This window comes from Crocodylus siamensis, chromosome 1 (assembly GCF_052110815.1).
Source record: "Crocodylus siamensis isolate JL-2025a chromosome 1, ASM5211081v1, whole genome shotgun sequence".
Classification (NCBI taxonomy): Eukaryota; Metazoa; Chordata; order Crocodylia; family Crocodylidae; genus Crocodylus; species Crocodylus siamensis.
The window spans coordinates 278,405,802-278,427,992 of NC_143395.1; the positions used below are offsets into that span (position 1 = coordinate 278,405,802).

At 43.3% G+C, this 22,191-nt stretch overlaps 1 protein-coding gene across 2 annotated transcripts; it reads right to left on the reverse strand.

Moving 5' to 3' along the window:
• Positions 1 to 2,432: 2,432 nt before the first annotated feature.
• RAB9A (RAB9A, member RAS oncogene family) lies at positions 2,433 to 16,496 on the reverse strand. 2 transcript variants are annotated; one of them, XM_090063635.1, is made up of 3 exons: positions 16,379 to 16,496; positions 7,212 to 7,244; positions 2,433 to 3,380 (listed from the first exon to the last, which is right to left on the reverse strand). In XM_090063635.1, the coding sequence occupies exon 3, from the start codon at positions 3,344 to 3,346 to the stop codon at positions 2,741 to 2,743; it is 606 nt and encodes a 201-aa protein (XP_089919761.1). In that variant the 5' UTR covers positions 3,347 to 3,380; positions 7,212 to 7,244; positions 16,379 to 16,496; the 3' UTR covers positions 2,433 to 2,740. The 2 variants fall into 2 exon arrangements, with proteins under 2 accessions (XP_089919761.1, XP_089919752.1); XM_090063626.1 differs by having other exon boundaries at positions 7,207 to 7,244.
• Between the last annotated feature and the right edge of the window lie 5,695 nt (positions 16,497 to 22,191).

The following is a 22,191-nucleotide window of genomic DNA, read 5'->3' on the forward strand; positions in this document are numbered from 1 at the left end:
AAAATGGACAAGAGCAGCTGCAAATGAGATAGAGGCTGGTATGCAAATTTCATAGAAGTCTGCATTTTCTTCTAGCAGTATTCACACAGATAAAGAGTGGATAGTTTCATATCCCATTCCTGTTATTGAAACTGGTCTGACAAGAGTCCTAAAGCCAGTGGTCCTCAACCCTGTTAGAGGCAAGGCACCCCTCCATAACTTTTGTGAACTGAGCTATACCCCATTTCAACAACTAAATTTATTACACTGTTTGCCTCCTTCCAGCATGGCTAAGCACTAGAAAAAAGGGAACAACCAGGCAGGGAGAACTTGAGCATGCTCTTAAATGTTTATCTCATACTTCATATGGCACCCTTGAAAAGATCTCTTATTACCCTGGTTAAGAATCACTGAGCTAGACAGTCAACCCTTTATTAATGCATGAACTTGCCAGCCTTCCTAGGACAACTGAATGCCAGTTTTCCCTACTGCTTCAGAAAGCACAATTTCACTCTATATGACTTACTCTCATCATGCTGTTTTCTTTAATGTGTTTTACTGACATTATAAGTGTCTTAGTTTTTTTTAAAAAAACTATCAGCACAGGAGTTTTATGCTGGGCTTCAGCAGCCAACCTTGTTTCTTTCTTCCTCATTTATTATGAGTAAGAAAAAAGATACTGCAACCTAGATTATAACCTAAATCAGTTAAATCCCTTAACAGTCCTAACTGAAAATAAAGCAAGTAGTTCTGTTACTGTACATACAGGACCAGAAGACTAATGAGCTGGACTCATTAGTTCTACATGAATAAGGTGTAAGAACTTGTGCTATTTTAAGCAGGTCTCTGCTGACACATGAAGTAAGGAGATGGCATTACAACATGCAGGTCTGCTATGCTGTGTACTTCTAGATCATGCAAATCACAAAAGGTTTAAAAAATTAACACATTGGTTCAAGAAACAGTTAAGTATTACAGGTACAATCTTGACTCTTAAGCAATTACACCCATAAGATACAAAAAAAATTGAGCAATTTAGATTTCAGTTATTCAGCTTCAAAAAACAAGTCAGTGGTTCTACAGGAAGTAGCTGCACTCTGATGCATATCTGCATGTCCTAAATCTGGCTTCAACACATAAAGGTGCTAAGTCATTCGTTACATTTTACTGACTAGCTTACAAATTGGGAAAAGCATACCCATGTTACAGTAGCAACCATGTCAGCTGAAAAAAAACAAAACAAAAATCAGGCAGTCTATATAATGACAGAGCCATTCCTGCATGAATGTTTTAAAACAATTGCTTTTCCAGAACTTTATGCAGTCATATATTCTAATTTAATTGCAGCTGAATGACACAAAAGTTCTGCTATTTTAATAGCATTGCTACAGAGAACGTGCAAATAACCAAAGAATTTGTCTTGCAAACTGCCTTAAAACGGAATTAAAATGACAATTCATTTTACCCTTCATTTCACTTAAGCAAACATTCATTCCTTAAATTGAAACAAAGAAATACTCATCTCTTCTCCATTTAATCTTAATGGTGAAGTAAGTTAAACCCCAGCCTTGTCCTTGTGGAACCAAATCCAACCACTTTAAGAATAGATGCAACTAAGACTTATCCATTTATGCCAAGGCTACAGAGGAACCTCTGGAGTCATTAGCTTCTTGAATGGACTTTACACCTCTTTAGTGTAAAGATATTTATCATATTAGTCACAGGCTGAAAGGTATCAAGATCAGTGGTCCCATCTCAGACATAGGAAAGAAAGATTTGGAATACTTGAACAGTTTGAACAATAAACCAGAAGTACCCAATATATGTTGTAATTTGTCACTAAACTTCTGTTAAGCGAAGCCATTAAGCTGCTCATAGGGATAGGGTGAAACTATCTGATTACAAGTTTAACTGCTTTAGCCTGGCCAAAACACTGGTTTCAAAATAGGGATTGTTGCCATTGTCCCTGAAATGCTTTTCAGTACCAGTTCAGCAGACTTTTTGCTGACCATTGGGAGGAGATCTGTTTCCCAGCACAAATGAGGCAGCAAGATCTAGTCATTAGTTGTATGAAACTAATGTTAGTTTGAAATATCCTGTTAGGAAAATATAAGAAGGCTTCAGTAAACTAGATGAAGGGAAAACACAGGCATTAAGGATGCAGGAGATTTATTTTCTCCCTTGAAATCTACAGTATTTTTAGTGATGCTAGGTAATTAATAGCAGAAAACCTGATTTATATTTTAAACATAATTAAAAGAAGAAAAAAAATCACATTACAGATGAAGTACCACTTGAAAGGAATGCATTGAGACTGAAGTTATTAATATCTAGTATTATTTTGTTACAAAATGGTTTTAGTGAACCAAAAATGGAATGCTAATTTCATAAAAATATATCAACGTATAAATATTTCTTTGCATTTGAATTCAAGAAAAAGTTTCCTGAAGTAGTGCTTTTAGAACTTTCAAGTTTTAATAATTTCATTTGAAGTATTTATCATTTGATTTATTACATTTTGCAAATTATGTTTATGTTAAATGAACATTTTATTAGACACTTTCCTAGAGAAAAGATGCCATGAATTCATTAACAAGTCATTCACTGAATGGAAGCTCTCTCTCTACCCCATATCGCCCAAGAAAGCAGTAGTATATATATTTAATAATATTAAAGTAGAACCCCATTTGTCATTATCTGATTTATCCCTGAACCCCGTTTTTTTTAGTCAGGACTACATTGGCAAAAAAGCATTTAACAGTCAACAGCAAGATGAACTGGGCTTGGGCTTCCGGTGAAGGTTTATTGTATCTGTGTGAATTAAGTGATCTGATCTATCTTCGGTAGCAAGAACTCTTCGAACAGCTTCCTCAAAGGCTGCTGCAACATTAGTGGCATCTTTTGCACTGGTTTCAAAATAGGGATGGTTGCCGTTGCTCCTGCACCAGGCCTGGACTTCTTCTGTTGACACCTGCCTTTCGTTTATGTCGATTTTGTTACCCAGTATCACAAAAGGAAAACTTTCTGGTTCTTTGACATCTGCATAGTAAATGAATTCTTTCTTCCAGTTGCCCAAGTTTTGAAAGCTTTGAGAGTCATCTACGCTGAAAGTAAGGAGGCAACAGTCAGAACCTCGATAGAAGGGAGTCCGCAAACTCCTGAACCGTTCCTGACCTGCTGTATCCCAAATCTGCATTGTAACAAAGTGTCCATCCACCTCCAAATCTTTATTTAAGAATTCCACACCTATTGTGTGGAACAGCTGTGTATCAAACTTGTTAGTGACATATCTGTTCATAAGTGAACTCTTCCCAACTCCACCATCTCCTAGGAGAATTACTTTAAGGAGAGAGGATTTTGCTGCCATTGTTATGCAAACAGATCTTTTCCACTTCTGAATCCTGTAAAATAAATACAGATTCTGTTTAGAAACAATATATTTACCCGAGTCCAAAACTACTTCAAAATAAAAACAACTCTCCATAATTAAATGCTATACATGGAAAATTATAAATTTATGTACAGAATCTAATTACCGTTGAATTATCTTTAATTCATCCCTGCCATCAATACTGCAGGGAAATTAGTGGCAGTGGGGTAGGCAGCCTTCTCCCCATGTGCTTGCCTCTACTGACACTGATCCCAGTGCAGAGGAAGTTTCAGAGCAGGTCCTCCCCACACTGTGCAAAGCCCAATTTAGCCAGGGACACCAGCAGGAGCATGTAGGTTCCTACTTCCCCTCCACCCAAATTTCTCCCACTGGCTGGAAACAGGTGATGGACAGAAGAATCTGCATACTGCTGCCACTGTCCCTGGCTAAGCTGAGCTCCCCACACAGCTAGCTGCTCTCTGCAGGAGCAGCTCTGGCACTCCCTCCCCCTCATCTGCATCAAATGAGGATAGCAGTGACAGCATACAAGTTCTTCCTTCCAGTGCCTGCTCTCAACCATCTTGGAAGATGAGGTGGAAGGAAGAACCTGTATGCTACTACCATCCCAGGCCAAGCCAGGCTCCTTGCACAACTACTCCCCACTGCATGAGTCAGGAACAGTTTTGGCGCTCCCCCTGCATCTAGATTAGACCAGGATACCACTGCTCCTGAGCTCCCAGCTAGAGTAATCTATGCTCAGTTCTAAGAGGAAGCTTTGTTTCCCCCATATTGTACTTGCAGAGACCTCAAAAGGTCATTTAGTCCAACTCTTTGCTCAAGGCAGAATACTTCATATCTGAACCATCGCAGACAAATCGTTTCCAGTGATGGAAATTCCCCAATATCTCTAGGTAGTCTGTTCCAGTACTAAACCACTCTCAGTTAGAGGCAAAAAAAAAAAGACACTTTCCAACCTCTAACCTAAAATTCCTTTCTTACAATTTAGCCCATTACTTCTTATCCTGTCCCCTATAGTGTACAAAAGATTGTAATCATTTGTTCTGTGCCTAACTTTTATCAAGCCTTAATTTTTTTTCCAGATTAAACAATTACAATTCTTCCATCTTTTCTGTGCATCACCTTCTAGATCTCTAGTCATTTTTGTTTCTCTCTTCTGAACTCCTTCCAACTTGTCTGCCTCATTCTTGAAATACAGTACCCCCTAAACTGAAAGATACTCTGGCACTTGTTGGATAAGTTTGAAGAGCTTATGAAAAAACCATCTCTACTGTACTGGTTTTCTAGGACAATTCTCACTAACTAAATTTTTTTTTAGTGCATGTGCATTAGAAGTGGGAAGGGAAAGTAGGTTTTTAGTTCCCTTAATAGTAACTGCCTTCACAATATTGGTCACTTTAGTACCACAATTCATTTATAAAAGAATTAAAAATTATCATTATAATATTTGTCAAAAACAGTGAAAGCTGTAGAAATAAAGAATGTGCAATCATGTCTGTTCTGCTCCGTTTTATAATTTCAGTTAAACTTATCAAATGTGAGCCAGCAATAAAATACTTCTCTTAAATCAATGTCATTCTTTATATTATGTCAGTATTTGTATTTTGCTATTCCTACCTTATTGTTCCACTCCAACACTTTGTTAATAACATTTAAAACATAAATATTTAACTAGAGTCAAAATATAGGCAATGACTACATTAACAATTTTATCAAGTTCTCTCATCATTTGTTCACCAATGGCGGTAGAAAGGCTGTGTGTATAATTTGGTTGCGCGCATGCGCACACACACATTCTTTAGTACATTTCATGTTATCATTAAACTGAACTATACATTTTTTTGCACTGTTAATAAATGAAGTTCATTACATTTTAATCAGCAATCCTAGCCACTCAACCCTACAGTTTCTATACCAGCATAACTACTCTTCATCTGTATGACAATTAGTAAAGGTCAAAGCAGTTCAGACCAAATAAGCCTCATTCTAGAAGAGTTACATGGCCATGAAAGTATTCTCTTCTAAAAATACTGAAATTCACCAGTTCTGGTTGGCTGTATCAACTGGCAAACAACTGTACAGAATCAAGGTCCAATATAAGCTGGTACCTAACAGTGTACCTAAAGTATAATTCAGGCCCACACCAGAACCCTGTGATTTCAGGAATGTTCTTGTTCCTTTTATCTTGAGCTTCTTCATAGCATGCACAAGGCTTGGTCTTAGGACTCATTTACAATAAGAACATTAAAAAAAACCCTGAAGTTCTAACGTCAGTAGGAGCCTTGAGAGAGAAAGGTTTCTAGCGAGAGAGAAAAGACAGCTTTTTCTGGACAGAATTTGATGGGCAACTGATAAATTTATTCAATCTTTTCACTTAGAAGCAACACTTTAAAGGTAAGTCTACTCTTAAATGAAAACACTTTGGTAAGCAACACATTGGTAGTAGAATAAGCAATTTTCTTTCAAAAACTACACCTGGGATAAGTACCTAACCATAACCATGATCCTGTAAAGATGTTTAAGCAGAAGAGTTATAAGAAGACATAAACAGTCTTACTGAAGTCTACTGGACAGCTCACTCATGTATGCTCTGGAGTCTTTGCTGAATCAAGCCGATACATTTTTAATTAGATAGTTTTTGCCGTGCTTATTTTAAAAAAATTGCTTCTAAGTAGGGCAATTTAACTAAACCTCAGTTTGTACATTGATTTTTTTCTTCAATTGAGTGTAATAACTTGGAATGCTTATCTCTGCAGAGAAGGACAAGTTCAGGGTCTCTAACATCCTTAGTGCAAGGACAACCCAAATACAAAACTGATAAGCAAACAACTCATGCTATTATTTGCAACCAGCACAACTTGGTTAAATATGCTCATCTTCCAGAAGTGAAAAATGAAAATGGTTCAGTAAAACTATTCTCTTCCATCAGGGTATGCAACAAGAGTTAAATGTTACTTATTTTTTCTTTCTTCTTTGTTTAAAAAAAAAACAAAAAACAACACGCAGTCCCCAAATCATTTAGAGGCATCTGTACGTAAGCACCGAGGCAGATTGAGTCTGCTGGAGCATGGTAATTACTGCACTCCAGCAGCCTCCTTTGTCTCATGCATCAGCATCCCTATGCTTAGAACAGGTGATGGGGTGCTTGGACTAAAGCTTGTCAAACAAGCTTTAGTTCAAGCACTGCTGCTGCCATTTTTGAGCAGAGAGATACTGACACGAGATGCTGAGGCGCTTGCCTCCCTGGAACATGTAAAAAGTACCCTAAGAGATTAAATACAGAATTAGAAACATTACTGAAGTTATTGTATTTTTCACATACAGCTTGGTTTAAAGTCTACAGTGCTTGCAAGTTACTTAAGCAAGGCTTCTGGTTTTTTGGGGAGTTTTTTTGCAACAAAAATGTAATCACTAACAAAAGCTTACTAAAATTGTAGACCCAAACATGTCTCCATATACGTTTAAGCGTTCACAACCATGCGATTAGAAGTAAGTAGAACCTTAAGTCTTTACAGGATCTTCACAGGGATTTATTTTCAATATTCTGGTTTCAGTCATATGAATGTTATAAAGAGAGATAAATATATACAACCTCCCAAAATAATGCACCCTCTTGAATTTATTAGATAAAATTGAAAAGTTGCAATATTAAGAGTCTTCCAATTTTAGAGCCAATGTTAAAATCAATAAAGAACCCCACAATATAAAAATATTAGATTTTAACTACTTGACCCTGTTTAACATGTGATATTCTGTTCGTGTTTACAAATACATAAACACCTGATATAGCAGCATACACAAAGAGAAATCAACATTTTCTGCATCAAAAAGATACTTACTTTACCTTAATTGTTCAATTTAAATCATCATTCAGCATCTGCCAATGAAAAAAATATTTCAATTTTCTATACGAAAAAAATTTAAACCCATTTGAACAAATAGCAAGACCCATCTTTTCAAATTTGTCAAGAGACTGTAGATCTCAACTGTAGCTCACTCCACCAATTGGTTAAAGGCAGGTTAAAGGCATACCCAACCCTTCCCACACCTCAACCACACCCACCCCACCACATGCACCCACACCCTCACATACCCAACCCCCCCAAGTTGCACACATCCAATAGTCCTACATTGACACTTAAACAGTCTTTTTCCCCACACTCCACAAGTATACACCCCAAACTAACCCCACCCACACATACACCCCTCCTACACACCCACACACTGCCCATACATATACCGCCCCCACACACACACACCCCAGCCACCCCCTTCCACACAATATACAAGCAAATCCCAACCCCTAAAAGGATTACTTCCTGGACAAAGGGAGAGTCTCGGAGCGGCAAGGGTCAGGGGTTGGGGGGTGAGGCTACCCTTGCAGCCCTTGATTCCTCACCAAAACTTGTTAAGCGGCCCCCCAGCCAAAATAACTGTCCTCCCCTTCTTTAAGAGAACTAAAACTTGAAAGTAGCACAGTTGCCTCTTAAGTAAGATGAAAGGCAAGTAAGATTCACAAGTTGAGTACCACTGTACTAGAGCTTCTTAACCTCCTGCCTTCAAGCCAAATGTTGCCTCCTGACCTTCAAATCCTGCCCCATGGGCTCCCCAAGGGTTGAGAAATTCATCAGCAGGGGAGCAAGGGCAGTTAATACTGCCATCTCCCCCACCCCCCAACAAAATCCCAAGCACTAGGCAATGTGTCCTAGCCAAGCCATGATCCTCTCACCACAAAGCCAGATTGGAAACCAGGCCACACCCCCTTCCTTCTGCATGGCTGGATTGGGGCTGAGCCAATCCCTTCCCCCTGCACAGATGGTTTTGGACCAGGCCATGCCCCTTTCTTCTTACAGGGCTGGGGCAAGCCCTCTTCCCTCACAAGGGGTCTCAACTGCCCCCCACCCCACTCCTTGCAGCTGGATGGGGCCCCACCACACTGGCCTGATTGAGTCCGCTAGCTGGATCCAGCCTGTGGATGGACTGGGCACTGCTCATCTAGCCCACTAGATGAAAAGGCTGAGAACCACAGTTCTAGTAGATGAATGTAAACAGGCTAGTATAAGCTGTCAGTGTTTCTGTAATCTATCTGATCATAGAAGGAACTAGCCTCATAGCCAGAAACTGCTAAAGGTTACAAAAAGACAGCTATGTGCCAGACTAAAAACTTCTGACTTGGAATCAAATATTATTTGCTGTCATTAGCTGAATCAGCTATCATGTGATGTGCAGACTCAACCCATGTTGAAGTTAACTGTGCCACTAACAACCAACTTTGGATGCCTACACTCCAAAACAACAGCTTTCAACCAGCAATCTTCATAGGTAGCTGGACTAGTTTAAGAAACGGGTAAGGGGTGGAGAAGGTGTGCAAAAGTAATACATTAAACAATGCATTTAATGCTTTGGAGTAGCTAAGAATCCTGAAATGAAGTGACACTTGTACTACTACTTAGTCCAGGGGTGCTTAACCTTTGGCCCACAAACCAGACCCAGCACCCACCACATTATCTGGCCTGTATGCTAAATTGGGTGCCAAGGAGCCTAGTCTCTGTGCACAGGGTCCAATCCACCCTGCAGACGTGCACCATGCTCCACATCTGGCTCACAGGGCCAAAAAGTTAAGCACCACTGACTTAGTGCACTCTTAACAGATTTTCAAAGTAGTAAGTAGTATGATATATTGTGTCTGCATGTAAATTTATAAGACACTGCACATGGTCCAAATCAATTCAATTTCAGTAAGAAGTCAATAATTCACATCAATCCAAGGCTATCAAATTTATAAGACTATGGGTCCACAAAAAGTTCCCCCATATATCCCACAACATTTTGGCAGGTAAAGAATCCTACACTGCTTCAGTAGGACAGCGCTATAGTAGGATTTCTGGAAGCAAATCAGAATAGCCATTTAGAAGCAGGATACAAAAATAGTATAGAAAGAATGTATTTATATTTATGATGAAGTGAAACTTCCTTTTTTCTTTTACCACTTTCAGAAGGTTATATGAGAACAAAGAGAAATTAAAGCCACAGATTCCTCTTAAGATGCATACAGGTGCTTATGAGGCTATGGTACAGTAAAATCACAACATATCTAGTAAAATTAAGATACTTGGATCATTATAATAGCCTATAAGAAGTGCCAGTTTTGGAACATGCTATACATGAAAAGCCAATCATATACACCTACACTAGTATCTGAAATAAGAACTTATTTATAGCCAAACTCAAGTCTTCAGACTCCATTGTATCTTCTAATAAGAGTTTTCGTCACAAGAGAAAGCGTTTTGCCTTCAATGTTTATTTGAAGATTTTAACCTTGTCAAATGGCAAATACTCCAGTAAGAACCTTTCTGAGGTGGTTGTGATTTTTTTTTGTTAAAATCACCCCTCATATAAATGGCGCATGAACTCCAAGATTCTTAACTGTATGCATATGTAGGTATATTTTATACAATTATACACGCAACATTATTGAAATCCATATTTTAAAAACAGAAATTCACAATTGAAGCCTTTATTCAGTCCAGCTACCATGCAAAGATTTGTAAGTTTAAAAACAATTAAGAACACAAATGAATTTCAAGATACTTCTATCCTTGACAATACTGTAAGATGGAAAAAGCCTGTTCCCCGTGTTCAGACTGAGAAAGAGGACATTCCAAATAGAGAGGAAAAAAATGTAACAATAAAAGCTTTGTTATCCAGCACCCACAGGGAATGGAGGGTGCCAGATAACAAAATATGCCGGATAACTGAGTGGCCCGAACAGGCACCTGCCCCGCTGCGTCTGGGGTATTGCCGCCCCTCCCGTGGGCTCCTTGGGCAGGGAAGGGGAACCCGCATAGGCTGCTATGCTCCCAGGCTGTGGGAGCTTGGCAATGCAGGCTGCTTTCCCCCAGGTCACAGGGGCTCCGCGAAACTGAAAGTGCCATGGTGAGCACTTTCGGTTTCACTTTTCCCTTACAAGCCCATACAAGCCAGCATGCTGGTTAACAGAGCATGCCAGTTTATAAGGTACAAGTTAACACAGCTTTTGCTGTACCAATATTTACTGACTCTAAAATATATATACATCTTAGCACATACCCCAGATGTAGGGGAACTATCCAGAACTACTTTCAAATTCTTCTAAAATGAGTGTTAGTTTCATAGTGATCCTCTAAAACTAAAGGATGATATTTAATCCTTTATGACTCGAAAGACTTATTTATTGTTAAACTGCATATTCCCAAAAAGGCAGAGTGGGGAAAGAGAGAAGCGATGAAATGATTTACAACTTTATCATATGAAACTGCTTTTACAGGAATTGATTTACCTTTAATCCAATTACGTGTTTCTACTTTAGAACAATCAAATAATTTTAAACCACTGCATTATTGCATTAAGAAGCAAAGGATTTTAAGGAACTCTAAAAATGTAAAGAGATACGCCTACAAAATCTGTCCGTAAATGTTATGTTAAATCGGGGTGGGCAAAATGGCAGATCCAGCCAGCAACTGGACTCTATTGCTGCAGCCAGTTTCCATGGAGACCCCAGCAGGCACAGGTCAGGGTTTTCCCAGAGACTGGCCCCAGCAGTGCTGGCAGGGCATGTGGCTGAGCCAGGGCAGAGGTACAGTCCACTGCCTGCACACCCCTATCCAGGGCATGCAGGCAGCATACTGCAGCCCTGCCCTGGCTCTGGACCACACCATCACTGCTGCAAGATCCTTGCCCTGGCCATGAAGCAGCTCCCGGCCCAGCCACATGCTCTACCAGTGCTGCTGGGGCCAGTCTCCATGGAAGCTTGGCCCCATGCTGTCACTATGCCACTGATGCTGGGGTCTCCATGGAAGCCAGCTGAAGTGATGCGGGTAGGGGTTCCTGGGAAACGGAGTCCACCACAGGCCCAATCCAGCCCACGGGCAACACTTTTGCCCCCCTTGCATTAAATGGTTCACATTTTAGATGCACCACACGACTTGACTAGGAGCCTTTCCTTTTATTTGAAAGACTTAAGTATATTCTAAGAAAACTGAGGCAAAGAAAGGATCAGTGTCTTGGCCCAAGACATTAAAAGTGTGTTATAGGTTTAAAAATAAATAAATAAAGGGTAAAAAAAGCCATAATCCTATCATTCAAACTCCCTCAGTCATTTATCCCCATTGCTCGTAACTGGGACATACTTTACCCTACTGCATTTGGTCTTCTGTGGTGCATCAGACCTGAGTAAGTATCCTTCATTTATCATAAGCTTAAGGACCTCCAGCCACTTGGCTCTACAGTCTCTAAAGCAGAGGTAGCCACCCTACAGTAGAAGTGCCACAAGAGGCACAAGCAGCCTCCGTGTGGCACAGCAGATCAGGGGGAATGCAACAGAAAGCAGAGCAGCAGACTGGGAAGGTTGAAGTGGCACTTGGGAAGTCTGAAAGCCTAATTTGTGACACCTACTAAAAAAGTTAGCCACTATTGCTTTAGAAACTGAAAAGCCCCCCAACACCAGATATCATACTTGTCCACTGCTTCCCTATCATGTAGTTTGTACTTCCTTGTGGAAAACTTCTCATCACATGGGAGATGATCTGAACTTCCATCATAGCATCTGGCTGCAACTACTATCAGGGTGGATTTGATTTAAATCACTGATGAGGAAGCCTGAATTTAATCATTGTTTTCTACAAAAGGGTACATCTACGTGTGCCATTTTAAGGAGCATTAGACATTTTTAAGGCACATTAAGGGTGCAGGTCTACATCAAGGCACCCTTAATGCACCTTTAAAATGGCCATTTTAGACTATTTGCACCTAAATTTGATACCTGCAAAAGCATGGATAGCTAAAGCGCCTTAGCATGTCTACACAAGTGTTAAGGCACATTAACACTGTGGACGTTACTAACTTTTGTCCTAAGTCAGTCTGTGCACCACGTTAATATGCCCTAGTGCGTGCATATTCAGACACATGACTAAATCGTTTTAATGCATATTAGGCAAATGTACATTAAGTTTAGGCATGTGTAAAAGCATGTGTAGACATCCTCAAAGTGCATTCTCGTTATCTGATATCCTTTATTCGTTTAACTTCTTGAAACTCTGCTCTTTTAGAGAAAGGTAAGGGCTTGACTGTGTATACAAACTTTGGGAAGAGACAACAGGGTAGGTAATCAGGTCTGTTCTCTCATCTTCATATACTGCTGTTAGCAAGGATGTTATCTCTGGAGACACAAAACCACAATTTGAGAACAGAAACTAAGCATCACAGAGATGCTTAATGAGATCTTCTAGACAGCACTGAGTCCCACTGGGTACAGCAGTTTTCTTTACGCTTTACTAATCTACAGTGGAACCTTCAGGAACCCCCAAAAATTGGGCCTCTAACATAGTCCGTGGCCTGTTGTGACCCATTTCTAAAACTTTCCTAAAAAGGTATAGGAAGATATCACCTCAAACAGTATATACAGTAAAATCCCTGTTATCCAGCATCTGAGTAACCGGAAGACTCCATAAACTATAATTTCCGGCCAGACATGGGCTGGGGAGCTCACACATGGCTGCTGCCACTGCCACCCAACTCTGCCTATTGCTTCATCGCATTGGCGACTCATATTCATCCTGGAGTCAATCATGACTCCAAGATCTCTCTCTACCTCTCTGCTGCTGAGAGGGCCAGCCCCTAACCTACAACCGTAATGCTGGTTCCCTCTCCCCAGGTGCAGCACCCTGCACTTGTTGAACCGCATCCTGTTCAGATCTGCCCACTTCTCCAACCTATCCAGGTCTGCCTGGATGCGGTCCCTGCCTGCCAGCGCATTCACTTTACTCCACAGCTTGGTGTCATCAGTGAACTTGAACAGGGTGCTCTCCACACCCTCATCCAGGTCGCTAATGAAGATGTTGAACCCTCATCCAGGTCGCTAATGAAGATGTTGGCCCAAGGACCGAGCCCTGGGGGACTCCGCTGCCCACACACTCCCAGGCTGACATGGACCCGTCCACCATCACCCTCTGGGTGTGCCCCTGGAGCAGTTTGCCACCCATGTGACTGTGCATTCCTCAATGCCACAGTCCCTCAGCTTGCTCACCAGAATTGGGTGGGACACCATGTCGAAGGCCTTCTGAAAGTCCAAGAAGATGACATCAACTTCCTCCTTCACATCTAAGCTCTTTGTTACTTCGTCATAGAAAGAGACCAGGTTAGTCAGGCAGGATCAGCCTGGCATGAACCCATGTTGGTTACACCTCAACATCACTTCCCCTGCAGGGCTCTCACAAATGTGGCCCTTGATTATTTTTTTCAAAGACCTTCCCCAGAATAGAAGTGAGGCTGACTGGCCTGTAGTTGCCAGGCTCTTCCTTCCTCCCCTTCTTGAAAGAGGGACCACATTGGCCCTTTTCCAGTCCTCAGAGACTTGGCCAGAGCACCAGGAGTCCTCGAACAGCTGTGCCAATGGCTCCGCAATGACACCAGCCAATTCCCTCAGCACCCGCGGATGAAGGTCATCTGGGCCCGCTGACTTGGATAAAGCTAAGCCCTCCAGGTAATCCTTAACTAGGTCTGAACTAACAGTTGGGGGACTCGCATTCTTCCTGGGCCTCTCTACGCTATCACCCGAGAGTACCCCATTGTCAGCAGACAGGAACATGGAGGCAAAGAACTCTCGTGTGTCCGTCACCAACTGCCCTGCCCTGCCCCACCCCGTAGGGGTCCAATGTTACCCTGAGACTTCTCCTTGTTACCTATATACTTGAAAAAGGACTTTTTGTTATCCTTAATCCCAGAAGCTAATCTAAGCTCCAGTGCTGCTTTAGCCTCCCTTACCAAATCCCTACAAACTCAGGTCAGGAAGGTGTACTCCTCCTTGGTCCCTGCCCCCTGCTTCCACTGCCAGTACGCTTTTTTAAAACAGAAATTAGCTCTATCAGGCCTGTCAGAAACACAACGGGCCCCACCTGGCCTTGAACTCTCATTCTGCTGGCCCAAAGCACAGAAAACATGCCACAGCACTGGACCACAAGAGCAAACCCATAAGATCATAGGATCCTATGGGTCATCATTGCTGGGTCATAGGATCCCAGCAAGAAAATCCATCCAGGTTTCTCTTGAAGGTGTTCAAAGTACCTTGAACCACCTCTGGCGGCAGGCCATTCCAGACTTTGGGGGCTCAAACAGTAAAGAAGTTCTTCCATATGTCCAGCCTGAAACGGTCTTGCAGTTTTTAACCATTCAACCTTGTCACCCCTTGGGGCGCTCTGGTGAACAAACATTCCCCCAGATGCTGGTGAACACCCCGATAAACTTATAGGTGGCCATCAGATTTCATGATGTAATCTTTGAGCTTTAACACATCTTAAATTAAAATGACCTTTATATAGGTTTATTTTTTTAAAGCATCTTATATATATGCTGTATATATATCATATATACAAGATGCATAGAGAGAGAGAGAGAGAGAGAGAGAGAGAAAGAAAGAAAGAAAGAGAGAGAGAGAGAGAGAGAGGTAATATATTTTAATCAAATTGTTTGATGTAATCATAAAGAAAAAAAATCAATTTTTTTAATTAAAAGAAATTACTGATTTTTATCCACCTTGTCTACTATATGTGCATTTACTGGTCTAGAAAAACTGGTGCACTGTATTGGAAGAGGCCCAATATTATTGAGTAGATGCAGCTCAACTAATAAACTGCATAGTAAAATAAAACTAGAACAACATTAAAACAAATAAAAATAAAAGAGAGATAAGAATAAAATAAACTTGAAATATCAACTTAGATTAGGGTTCCTGCTTGCAACTAAAATGAGCAGATCTAGCAGAGACCACACTGAAAAAGTCATAGATGTTAAAGTCAGAAGGGACCTCAATAGATCATTGAGTCTGACCCCCTGCCATGGCAGGATGTTTCCTCCCATGTACATTTATCCTTATGACTTCTGGAGGAAGACTTATCATAAAAGAGTTTTAGCAGAGAAGTACACTGGATACTACAAAAAGGTTTAAAATAAACGTCTCTGGTCAATAACTCCTTTTACAAGGCTGCCTTTCCTCATTCTCTCTCTCCAATAACACTTTGTACCAAAATGATGCTGTTTTGATACAAGTCAGGATGGTTGTTGGCAGCCTCAATGCTGAAAAGCACTGACAGTTACTTGGCAAAGTTGTGGGCTGCAATGGGGTGGGGAATGAGGGAAGGAGGTTGTTAACCCTGTCTGCAGACTCAGGAAGATGACAGCATCCTGGCCTACAACCTAGAAGTATTTTATATTAAATGAGAGCCTGAAGACAAGTCAGCAAGGGCTGCTACTGCTGCAGGCCACCTCTAAAGCTCCCCCTTTTTCTGCCCCCATTGCATGACACAGACCCTAGCACAGCCCAGCTGCAGCAGGACCTTGCAGATCACCCCTCCCAATCTGGCGATTTGAAAGTTATTCTGCAAACCACATCCCCCTTTTAGGAACAAGACAGCATTCTGCTCTTTCTTGGCCTTCAACTCGCCTAAAGGAACAATTCCCAGAAGATCGGATATTATGTCTCCTTTGCTGCCCTGGCACCCAAAACGCCGCTCAAGCAAACTGCCCTCCCACAGGAGTCTGAAGGTTTCTGCAGCAGGGACTTGCAACCCTGGCCACAAACAGAAAGTTTCTCCTGGCTTTCCCCAGCCATGAAAGGGAGAGCTTGTCAAGCAAGGGAAGAACCACATGTAGGGTGCCTGGTTCCGCTACCTGGGAAAGGACTTAAAAAAAAAAAAAGAAAAAAGAAAAATCGGGGCAGCCAGCGTGAAAGGCAAACGTTGGGGACCCCAATTGAAAGGGGTTAAAAGGCAAACACTTACATATGTCACACACACACACGCACACACACACGCGGGGGAGGGACGAACGGCCCTGCAGTCACGGGATCCCGGTCACGCCAGCAGCAGGCGGGGGAAGGGGGACGGCTGCAGTTGCCCGCGCGGGCCCCGCCGCCGCTGGCGTCGGAGGGGACATTTTGGGCGCAGGCTCGGGGGTGGGGGGCGATGGGGCCGCCGTTACCTGCCCGCGAGGTGGAAGCGGCCGCCGGCAACACCGGCCCACGATGCGCAGCTGCCACCGGCCGGGAAGGAAGGAGGCGCAACATGGCGGCGGGGAGGGGCGGGGTCTCGGGTCACGTGAGCCATGCCCGGCCAACCTCCCCGGTTGGTGGCGGGGCTTCCGTGTGGCCGCGCCCCTCCGGCGCGGTTCTGCGCCTCTCACTCCGCCCCCACAGCCGGGCTCCAGAGTGAGGGGGCGGGGCCGTGCGCTTCCCGCGCCTCCCCCAGCCCGTTGCTTAGCTTCAGGCGCAGCACAGACACAGAAAACAAGAGACATGCAAATATCTACAGACGCACACAAGACAGACACACGTACCTACAGACACCAGACACACACCACATACAAGACCCAGACACACACACAAATACCCACAGACAGACACACATCCACAGATACCCACAGGCAGACACACCACAGACGTACATACACAGAGAGGAAATGGCACATACCCACAGAAACGCACAAGACAGACACATACATACCCACAGCCAAACACATGCACACAGACACACATGCACAGATACCCCCCCACACACAGGTTCACTCAATTGGACATCCTAATGATGAGAGAAAGAGATCATTCAGGCCTTAAATAAGAGGCATTTACTTTCAAAAAACAGATAATTTTCTTGGTTTTGTCTCTTGCTAGTTTGGAGATACAACCCTTCAATAAGAACAATGTTAAGAATTTGTCTTGTATTGTTGCCCCTTTTCCCAATGCAGATATTTCATTCTGACATTACTGCCTCACCCTCCAACACCAAAAGCTGAGTAGCAACAACTGTCTAGTTCCTTGCAAGCTGCACAAATGGCTACGAGGGAGCCTGGATCTATTTTAAACTTTACACACATGTACAAGCATGGGAACAGAGATGGTCAAAGAAAATGCAGACAGTTGCTTCCCACAGGAATCTCACCGGTCCAAAAGAGTAACTGGGCCTCAAGATTGAACTCTATGCAAATGCCAAGCCAGAAAGCACTGTCCTGCTGCTTGCGCAGCTCCCTCTTGACAACTGCCTCTATCCGTAACTTTGCACAATCAAACACTATTGCCACATATCCTGTCTCCCTTCAACAGAAATATGTAATATCTTTTGTCCCAAAGGATTCCAAAACACATTATAAATTGTATACTACAAATACCAGTGAAATATAACCACCTCTGGTTATATGCAGGGATTCTGGTTTTCTCTGACTTAAAAAAATCCCCAATTTTCAGATTTAAAAAAGTAATCCGCAAGTCACATTTTTCCATGATTAAAATGAGACACCACTCTGTGTGTGTGTCTGTGTGTCTGTGTGTACACACACACACACACTAGCTAATTGCCCATCATGAATGACAGTGTTTTCGGGAGTGTTTACATGCCTCTTCTTCTCCCGCCCCCCGCTCACCCTTCAGGGCTGCCCATGTAAACAGTCCCTCCACCACCGCCACCTCCTCCTCCAGCCTCCGGCTTCGTGGCTTCCTCCCCACAGCCTGCCCAAGGGGCAGCATCGATGGCTCTCTCCTACCCACCCACCAACCTTCACCTTCTTCTGCAGAGCAGCAGGGCTCCTGCCTCCCTGCCAGCAGCTTCCTCTTTGCCTGAGGAGGTGGAGCCCCCACAGCCAATTGCCGCTGGCCCTCTTGGCGGCGCGTGTGCAGTTGTCCAAAAGCATTACAGACAGACAGGCACACAGACAGGCAAACTAAGCCCTTTATTATATTAGAATATTTATATATTAATTACATTAAATTTTAATCATGGAAAAACGCAAATTTAGGGTTGTTTTTTTTTAACCAAAAATTGAGGTTTGTTTTTTTTTTTAAATCATTGAAAACCTGGATCCTTGGTTATAAGCAAACTCCTGTCTCATTCCATGGGGGAGAAATGATTCAATCAAGGATACTCTGAGGGCAATCACCTGCTCTTATTTTAAAATACTATCAACTCACTGTATTGAGGACAATGGGAAGGCACAAAATCCCCACAGAGACTGAGGAAAGTATGCCTTTTACTGCAACAGTGGCTCCAGGAACACAACTGTGGCACCCTCCTCCTCCCCCTGCCCCAACTTTGAAAGAGTAGCATACACTTCCTGTGCATTGGGATAAACACCACAGCCTATTGCTAATGGCTGCATCCATTCACTTTGAAAATCAGAAACCCCTGATAGCATTAGATTGTGTTGTGTTTCTGTTAAAATAGGTGTCCCTCCCAAGTGGTCAGTACTGCAAAGCCCAACTCTTAGGTGCCCTGCTATTCAACAGAATTCACAACCCTGAGTCAGGTGTCCAGATTCCCAGTATCAATGGGCTTATTAGGAATGTAAGACTGGAGATCCACCAAAATCAGCAGACTGACTGAGACCCAAACTAGCCAGCTGGAAGTGCTGAAAAAGGAGGAAGCACCGAAAGCCCTTCCCTGAAAGCTAGTTCAGTACCTGTCTTCATTCAGCACTCTCAACTGTGAAGATTCTCCTGGATCTAGGCACCTAAATCCCTGTTCTGCATTATTTGTAGTAAGGCCCAAACCAATCCTCAGTCCCTGGCTTGCCACGGCGGCAGAAAATGAAAAAAATCTAAAGGTGATAGAAAGCAGTAGAGCAATGTCACTGGTGAGAAATTCCCTGTAACTACTGTTTGGAGAAGGATTCATGGGCACAAAAAGGAGGTATACTCAGGCTCTTTTGGTCAGCACAAAGTACATGCACCACTGCAATTTTGAGGGAATGGAAAAGGAAGTAAAAAGAGGGTGCAGAATGAGGGATTTAGGATTACATCTTGCAAAGCAGGGACATCAGTAGGCTTGTTGTGATCAAAGATGTGTCTATGTATACATCTCACCATCTTTCTCTTCTTGCTGTCATCAACTGTGCTTGCAAGTAGGTAGAACACAGGAACTGACAGAAATAATTGTTACAGAGAGTAGGCTTCTTGTAACTTTCAATAATTTTGCTTGTACAAAAGAACTATGTTGACAGGAAGAATAGAAGAAATGAGCGCCATTGATGTATTCACTTATTTCTCCAAACTTTCTATTGGGTTGCCCAGGTATCAGATGACTTTCTAACATTGCTAGTGTCATTGGATTAAGAGAGATAGAAATGTAGATTTAACTTTATAAGTAAATGTTAAGAAAATTTAAAAAACTGAATGGGTAGAAGGAAAGAAATATAGAGGCCCAGACGAGGACGGAAACATAGAACAGGGTGAAGAAAGGGGGGCTAAGCTAAGTTACATAGCTAAGTAATATAGTTAGGGGATAGCCTACTTGGCCCCAGATGGAGGGGGTGGGTAAGGGGGCTAGGGCCATGATGCTTCCAGAGAAGAGAGGATACATAATGCTTTGTGCAAGAAAGCCGCATCATTGCAAAGCGATTCTGAAGAGTACACACAGATACAAGTAACATTATACAGGGGTACAATTGCAGGGATGAGAGACAGTCCAGGTATTATGGTTCTCAGTAGCAGTCCGATGGAGGGGGGTGCTCAGGCAGTCCCATCTGGTTTGCTTTCAGCTGATGGGCTCCACGTACTGGCACTCACCAATTGTATGTTTGATGTAGATGTCTCTTGACCATCTGATGGTGTTGGACACCATATGTCTCCTCATCACCTTGGCAGTGGTGGGATACTCAGCAGGCATGGAGGATGTTCTCATTGCTGGGGTCCTATGCTCTGAGCACCTGATGATCAGCACCTCAACCATAGATTTCACAGACTTCATAGATTTCATAGACATTAGGGTTGGAAGGGACCTCAGAAGATCATCGAGACCAGCCCCCTGCCCCAGGGGCAGGAAGTCAGCTGGGGTCATAGGATCCCAGCAAGATAAGCATCCAAATTGCTCTTGAAGGTGTTCAATGTAGGTGCTTGAACCACCCCCGCTGGCAGACTGTTCCAGACCTTGGGGGCTCGGACAGTAAAGAAATTCTTCCTTATGTCCAGCCTGAAACGGTCTTGCAGGAGTTTGTGACCGTTCGACCTTGTCATCCCTTGGGGCGCTCTGGTGAACAATCGTTCCCCCAGAACCTGGTGGTCACCGCTGATAAACTTATAGGTGGCCATCAGATCACCCCTGAGCCTGCGCTTTTCCAGGCTAAAGAGTCACGTAGCTCTCAGCCTGTTGTCGTAAGGTCTGTTACGTCCAGTACTGCATCCAGTTTTGGGCTCCACAATTCAAAAAGGATGTGGAGAAGCTTGAGAGAGTCCAGAGGAGAGCCACGCGCATGATCAGAGGTCAGGAAAACAGATCTTACGATGACAGGCTGAGAGCCATGGGACTCTTTAGCCTGGAAAAGCGCAGGCTCAGGGGTGATCTGATGGCCACCTATAAGTTTATCAGGGGTGACCACCAGGATCTGGGGGAACGTTTGTTCACCAGAGCGCCCCAAGGGATGACAAGGTCGAACGGTCACAAACTCCTGCAAGACCGTTTCAGGCTGGACATAAGGAAGAATTTCTTTACTGTCCAAGCCCCCAAGGTCTGGAACAGTCTGCCAGTGGAGGTGGTTCAAGCACCTACATTGAACACCTTCAAGAGTAAATTGGATGCTTATCTTGCTGGGATCCTATGACCCCAGCTGACTTCCTGCCCATTGGGCAGGGGGCTGGACTCGATGATCTCCCGAGGTGCCTTCCAGCCCTAATGTCTATGAAATCTATGAAATCTATGTTTTCCTGACCTCTGATCACGTGCGTGGCTCTTCTCTGCACCCTCTCAAGCTTCTCCACATCCTTTTTGAATTGAGGAGCCCAAAACTGGACACAGTACTCCAGCTGCAGCCTCACCAAGGCTGAGTACAATGGGAGAATGATCCATAGATGCTTCTCAAGGAAATCCTGGGACGTCATTCTCCCGTTGTACTCGGCCTTGGTGAGGCTGCAGCTGGAGTACTGTGTCCAGTTTTAGGCTCTACAATTTAAAAAGGATGTGGAGAAGCTTGAGAGGGTGTAGAAGAGAGCCATGCACATGATCAGAGGTCAGGAAAACAGACCTTATGATGAGAGGCTGAGAGCCATGGGGCTCTTCAGCTTGGAAAACCACAGGCTCAGGGGTGACCTGGTGGCCACCTATAAATTTATCAGGGGTGCTCATCAGGATCTGGGGGAACATCTGTTCACCAGAGCGCCCCAAGGGATGACAAGATCAAATGGTCACAAACTCTGTCATGACCAATTCAGGCTGGACATAAGAAAGAACTTCTTCACTGTCTGAGCCCCCAAGTTTTCAAATAGATTGCTGCTGGAGGCGGTTCAAGCACCCACTTTGAATGCCTTCAAGACACATTTGGATGTGCTTATCTTGCTGGGATCCTATGATCCCTGCTGACTTCCTGCCCCTGGGGCAGGGGGCTGGACTCAATGATCCTCCAGGGTCCCTTCCAGCCCAAATGTCTATGAAATCTATGAAATAAATCCCCAGGATAGAGGTCAGGCTGATGGGCCTGTAGTTTGCTGGATCCACTTTCCACCCTTTCTTGACCTTCTTCCAGTCTTCAGGCACTTCACCACAGTGCCAGGAGTTCTGGAAGATCTGTGCCAGGGGCTGGGCTATGATGCTAGCCAGCTCCTTGAGTACCCTGGTGTGTATATTGTCAGGGCCAGCTGACTTGAAGGTATCCAGCCTCTCAAGGTGTTCCTTCACGAGGTCAGCATTGATGGAGGGCGTCAGTTGTCAGTTGTCCCACCTGGTTTAGCAGGGGGTCCAATGTTGCCCTTGCATTTCCTCCGGCTCCCCACATATCTAAAAAAAAGGAATTTTTATTGTCCTTGATACTTGTAGTTA

What these genes read in the sequence shown, in the direction of transcription:
- RAB9A (XM_090063635.1), bottom strand. Translation starts at nt 3,346, where the DNA reads ATGGCAGCAAAATCCTCTCTCCTTAAAGTAATTCTCCTAGGAGATGGT.